This window comes from Thermomyces dupontii, assembly GCF_041956625.1.
Source record: "Thermomyces dupontii strain NRRL 2155 unplaced genomic scaffold VTN31scaffold_10, whole genome shotgun sequence".
Lineage (NCBI taxonomy): Eukaryota > Fungi > Ascomycota > Eurotiomycetes > Eurotiales > Trichocomaceae > Thermomyces > Thermomyces dupontii.
The window spans coordinates 348,388-354,747 of record NW_027192316.1 but is presented as its reverse complement, the minus strand read 5'-3'; the positions used below and the strand labels follow the sequence as shown (position 1 = coordinate 354,747).

Sequence of the window (6,360 nt, the reverse complement as noted above, 5' to 3'; positions counted from 1 at the left end):
CGATTGCCCGTGCACTTTTTCCTTCCCCACGAGGGATTCTAGTCCCTAAAGGCGACTTGTCATCCCACATCCCATCGGTTGGATGCTGAGACCGAATTGGACATACTCTACTGAGTAAACTGCGAGCCATTTATCCCATAACGGCAGCTAACTATTTCTAGGTGATAGGTAATGAGGCATTGAGTGAGTCGGAGGACTGATCTTTGGATGACCATGACGACGAGTGAGTTGCCGGTTTTCAACGCATAGTCCTCCGTACTGTACTCCGTACATACGAGTTTGGAGGAAGCGTCCTTTAACCTTAACAGTCATTCAAAACCGGTGGACCGTCGATGGGACTGGATCGGTGCTCGGAATTTGCAGCCTGAGAAGTGGGCCAGTGGGCTAACTATGGCGCAGCCGCGCAGGTGCCAAGGGGTCCCAACTCGATCCACTGGTCCACCAGTTCTCAGGTCCCTTGTCCAAGCACTCCAGAGCACTTCTCTCGAGTCTCGCGTCAGAGCGGGTGGCGGGCTCGCAGGGATCCTGACACACACACTGATGCGAGCCGACAGCGGGCTGTTGGACGTTGGTTGCGGTCAGCCCGCCCATTGACTCTCCTGACGTTGACAGCGGATTTTTACAAATCGCCTTCCTGGCAAGATTCTTGAAAAATGTACTCCGTTACGGCGTATATATATAGGAGAATCCAATCAATTGCAACGTTCTCGAAGGTGATGGATTCATACTGACACCATCACTACCTTGAGGTTAGGTATAGGCCCTTTTCCCCGGTAACTCCGTCGGAGTACTTTCATGCAGTTGCTTCTTGTGATCTTATCATCTCCCAACTCCTTTGGCGGCCTGGCCTCAATAACATAACAAGCTAAAATAAATTAATATTTAGTACTCTTACTCGTACATCTAGTAAGTACACAGCTATTCGTACACCTAGGAACGACTTTCTGGTCTGTGCTGACATCGGGAGTTGCTACAAGGCCAATTGTCCGGAGTACTGTAGGAGAGAACGCCTAGCAGTCATTTTGCGCTTGAATTGTGATCTGCTTGCCCTTCAAAACTTCTCCGGCAGTGCTTTTACTCGAGGTGGAACTGATACCCAGTACGAGTATGTAGGTACTAAGAGTACTCGTACTCCGTACCTGGTACCAGTCTGGTACAACCTTCAAATATGCCCCAAGAAAATCACGGTGACGCCCCGTGACGGGCCTGTCATGTTGCTGTCATGGTTGTCATTCTGCGCCTCCGGGCCCAAGAACCAAAGAACCGACAGCATTTGACAGGTCTTGTCCATGGTTGGGATTGGGTCATTGGCCATTTGAAATCACGTGATTCCGGACAACGACGTCGTTAAGGAGTCCCGAATCAAATCCAGAGAACGGAGAACAAATTGCACCGTTACATATAACTACTCCGTACTGTAGTCTAGTAAGACATGTACGTTGGTTTCACCATCAACGGGCATTTGAAGCCGACTGGAGTTGGGACAATCCACTAGGTAAAGCAGGGATCACTCTGTGGTCGACTCAGAGTTCAGGGACCGATCCGCTTCCCAAAGATAAAAGTCCGACGCCGAGCCCCTGTCAGCCTGCAGCAGCCCTGCAACCCCTGCATCCTTCTTGCCGCCGTCTCTGCAAGGCGCAATCTTGCCAGCAATTGTGAAAGTGGTAGGTCAAATCATCCGTTGGACCGTTGGGAGACTGTAAGTACGAGTCCATCTGCCGGGGTCTAACCTTGACTCCTAAAAAAGCCTGCAGCCCTTGTGCGCGGCAAGCGCCTTCCCTCGTACCTGAATTGTCGTCTTTTGCAGCCATTTGAGACTTTTCCCGGTTGCCCAATCAACGAGACAGAGAGAAGTTGGCGGGACGAGATGACCCCTTGGACTGCTACCAGAAACGGTAGAACTATGAAATCGCAGTATCAGCAGCAACGCCGACCCCAATGCGCCGGAACACTCCTTCTCGAAGATCTTGCCCGCGAACATACGAACGCCTCCTCCGCGAGATACTGGTCCCCGATTGACGCGCAGATATCTCAGGCTCAGGATACAAGGTTCCTCTTAGAGACTTCTGCGTCAGACGCGACTTGACCGGGCTTCCTAGGCATCGGGTTACACAGTGAAGTACTCCGTATTGGCCTACATAAGAGCATTGCTGGGCAGCTATTCGACATATCTCTTTTCACGAACGCGTACCACATGTGCCAGGCATGAACTCGATAGTAGGTGGTTGGCAAACTCTTCCTGGCGGCCACCCTTCTATCTGCAGTGCAACAAGTGCTATGAACACTGGCAGGTATAGTACTACTAGTATGTAGTAAGTACTAGGTGTAGAGGCATGTTGAGACAACGAGGCAGACCGCCAAATTCCAGTACACAAGTGAGTGTGGCCGCTCTGACCCCCTGTGCCAGGTGCATCGAGAACGATAAGTCAGATAAGTACCATCGCAAGTTCCAAAGGGAGTCTTAAAGAAGTCCGGTGCATTTGTCAGCAGAGCAGAGCAGTATTACTTCCTGATTGTTCTTTTCTCCCTCGATGATGGTTGTACTGTACTCCGTATGCTCGAAAAAGAAAAAAGAAAAAAAAAAAAAAAAAAGTACTGAAGGATGAACTGGGACGATCACATAAAAAGGATAGAGGGCGGCGAAGATGAAGCAACATTATTCTCGAGCGTCATTGATGGCAAATGTGAGAGAGCTTGTCGAACCAACTGATTCTGATTGCCGTAGATGAAACCCATACCGAAGCCGGGGGAAACCGGGGATGGTCGTTAGACCGTGTCAGATACTCCGTACACTCGAATGCTTGCAAGGATAGTGAGGCTGCATTGTCGTGGAGGGGCTCAATGCAGCGGCTTGATTTCTGGTTGAATTGTTACATTCGAAAGCGCGTCTGCTGTCCCAGGCTTTCCTTTGTTCATGCGCTGCAGATGGAAGTACCATGAGCGCTGAGAGAGATCGCACAAAATCGGCCACTGGTCAAGACTAACCGATTGGCGAATAGCCAAGTAGCAGGACTACGAAGTGATCGATCGATCGATCGATTCATCAATTCACTGACTGTGGGACTGATCACTGATCAAACTACAGTACAAACAGTTCTCTCGCATGGACTAACCAAGCGTGGAAGTAAGTTTGTTCCTTGGATCTCGGAAAATTCTTGTTCCGCGACCTGACCTCAACTCTCAAAGCAGACACCCCTACGGAATTTCCGACCCAGGCTCGTTCCTTGTCACCGCAGTGGTTACTTGGAGGGAATCGGCTACACCATCCAGCACACAGTAGTCATCAATCGTAGCCGAAGTAGTTGTAATGCCGGGAGGAAGAAATTGGCTCTAGCATGTCGACCTTTGATGGTGTCGTAAAAGGTGCGTTGCTGGAATGGGTTCCGAACCCCCGCCGTAACCTGTGCTGATAATCGTCTCGATAGAATTTCCATTTATCAGAAGTATGATTGACCTCATGCATCCATCGACAGTGTCATGGTTGATACTAAAAACACCCAGTCGATTACTTCCGCAAGAACCCGGACCAGCCGCCTCCGCTGGTTTGCTTCTTGAGCCATGTTCACAGTGATCATTTACAGGGGCTGGAGTCCCTGCGGTCGCCGTTCATATACTGCTCCGCGGTAACGCGGGAGGAAAGTCTTGATATGTCAAGTTCATGCGGTGACTGGTTTGATTGACTCGTGGATGGATAGCTGCTTTTGCGCATCGAGAAGTACCCGCACCGCATCAACTTTGCCAAAGGCATTCTGGAGACGCGGAAGCAACACTATGGTCATTTGGCCAAACTACTTGTACGTCTTGCTGTCATCGGGACATACAGATACAGCAGCTGATTCAGGACAGCGACCTATCCCCCTCAACACTCCGACGGAGATCGTTCTGACCCCGAAGCAGCGTATTCGGGTCACTCTCTTTGATGCAAATCATTGTCCGGGAGCAGTGATGTTCCTGATTGAAGGAGATGGGAAATCCATCCTGTATACGGGCGATATTCGATGTAGGTGCTCGCCGTCCTGAGAACGTATCTGGCTTCCGGCATTGACAGGCACATTCTTGTAGCGGAGAAGTGGTGGGTGGATGCTCTAAGTCGCCACCCAATCCTCATTCCATATACTCGTGGCCTAAAGACTCTGGATACCATCTACCTGGATACGACCTTCGCTACCAACTCTCGTCTCCATCGCGCATTTCCACCCAAAGCGGAAGGCATCAGAGAGCTGCTGGAGAAAGTGCAAGGATATCCGAAAGACACGATTTTCTACCTCCGAGCATGGACATTCGGCTACGAAGAAGTATGGCAGGCTCTGTCGGTCATGATGGACTCAAAGGTATGACTAGATAATCAGAATTTGAGAAAGTAAAGTATACTGACAAGAACAGGTCCACGTTGACCGATATCAATTTGGCTTGTACAGGTCTCTAATTCCGCGCAACGCGGCAATGACTGGACTTGATGAAGCTACGTACCTCAGTGGCTATCGGTTAGGAAACGTGTTTACACCGGGCTGTCTGACCGCAGACGAATGTGCGCGGATACATAGCTGCGAGCCTGGCGTCTTATGTCAGACAGTCAAGTCTGCCAAAGTAGTTGTCATCGATCCCATTGTTACGCGCGACGAGCATGGAACCGAGATTCCGGAATTGGGAGTCGGCGGCGGCAAAGGTGACTTGTATCAGCATCACGAGCTAGAACTGCCAGACGAAGGAACAGTAATGGCACTTGATCGAATGTGTCGGGAGCAGATCAAAGACGAGCGTCTGCAGTTCCGAGTCAGGCATGCATTGAGAAGCGCGTATTATAACAAACGGTCCTTCCGACTGGAGGACTGTGGCTTGACGGAGGATAGTGAGATTTCCACAAGCGATCTCATCGATATGATAAGCAAGGTAATCTCGGACGGCGGTGGTTCCAGGCTGTTAACTGGAGCTGGAAGCGAAAACCACCTGCCAAGAAGAATCGTATGTGGTATCCCTCACTCTTGTGATTCGAGGAAGGAGACTGAGATTGAACAGACATTCCCTTACTCGCGCCACGCCTCCTACAAGGAATTGTGCGCTCTCGTGGTCGCTTTTCGACCGAAGGACATTCATCCTTGCACCGTTGACCCGGTGACGTGGAGCGAATCCAGCTCGATGGAATCTCTATTCGGACACTTGTGCTCCGGGACGATATTTGCACATGACCAGGTGATGCGCCAAGCACGGCGGGGAGAAGCTCGAACGGGGCGAAAACGAGCGCTCTCGAACGCAGACGCAGGCGCGGATCCGCAGTCAAGATTCCGGACTCAGATCCGGGACTCACTCATGCAAATGCGAGCCCAATTGCAATTCCAGATTGCACGACTTCCATCCAGCGGAGAGGACGAGGATCAGTTCAAGGCCAGCGATGATGATCCCGTCACCACGACGCAGGAGTCGGACATGACCAATCCCAACTCTACTTTCGCTGAAGAAGAAGTCCCGGAAGAAGACAATCCCATGGTTGACGATGATCAAAGTCAGTCGTCAGTGGCAGCGTCACCGACTTCGACGTGGACCTCTGACTTGGACTCGCAAGAAAGCTGCCACGAGGACGCAGATTCCGACCGTCTCGCCACCCGGCGACGAGCGTACCGCGCAGCGCGAAAAGGCACGTTCGAGGCTTGGTGTGAAGATGGAGGGATTGTATCAGCGGGTTGGAACCATTCCGCGGAGGAAATCGACCTCTAGATCTAAGCTCCCTGTTGTCCAGGTAGCTGCTAGAATACTTGAGCAAATGTAGTAATTGTGTCAGTCCGTCTTGGCTAACTACCAAGTACCTACCTGTTCTTGAAGATTGCGTCGATCCAGGTTACTAGGCATTGGTATCTCGAAATACAGAAGTGGCGCTGATCAAATTCAATGGAAATAGACTCCTAATGTCGATGGTGCGTAGCAGCTGTCAGCGAGGTCATTCTCTTGTTGCAGTGTGCGTGTCCGCCAACCATACAGGCCTATATATACCCAAAACCTTCAGCTCGGATACGTGATTGGACTCATTCATCAGCTTGGGCATTAGACTTGAGGACGGCCCCTTTCTTGCTGCAATGATCACACAGCTTCTCCCGGACCGATCAGAGAGAAAGAACACGCAGCGATACATGCCAATTGGCCCATATGTCAGACATGTACAGCCCTCTTAACATGGTACAGACACATAGTACCACGAACAAGGCGACTAGACAGGAAGCCTGAATGGGGACTGGGTAACTTGGCGATATCTCGAGGAGCGATGCAGTTGGTCTCGGACGGAGAGTACATGTACTAGTAGGAGCTTGCTAAGAGAACTTTGCATGCCGACGACGAACCTCAGAAAAGTACTTTTATTGATACCCAGTA

At 50.8% G+C, this 6,360-nt stretch overlaps 2 protein-coding genes across 2 annotated transcripts; both read left to right on the top strand.

Moving 5' to 3' along the window:
* Nucleotides 1-3,335: 3,335 nt before the first annotated feature.
* Nucleotides 3,336-3,680, top strand: VTN31DRAFT_1940 (uncharacterized protein; the record flags this gene model as incomplete). The annotated part of the gene is made up of 3 exons (XM_069402053.1): nt 3,336-3,363; nt 3,426-3,443; nt 3,502-3,680. The coding sequence occupies 3 exons, from the start codon at nt 3,336-3,338 to the stop codon at nt 3,678-3,680; spliced, it is 225 nt and encodes a 74-aa protein (XP_069257569.1).
* A 265-nt stretch (nt 3,681-3,945) lies between these two features.
* VTN31DRAFT_1939 (uncharacterized protein) lies at nt 3,946-5,712 on the top strand (the record flags this gene model as incomplete). The annotated part of the gene is made up of 4 exons (XM_069402051.1): nt 3,946-4,000; nt 4,063-4,331; nt 4,384-4,962; nt 5,017-5,712. The coding sequence occupies 4 exons, from the start codon at nt 3,946-3,948 to the stop codon at nt 5,710-5,712; spliced, it is 1,599 nt and encodes a 532-aa protein (XP_069257568.1).
* Nucleotides 5,713-6,360: the final 648 nt, after the last annotated feature.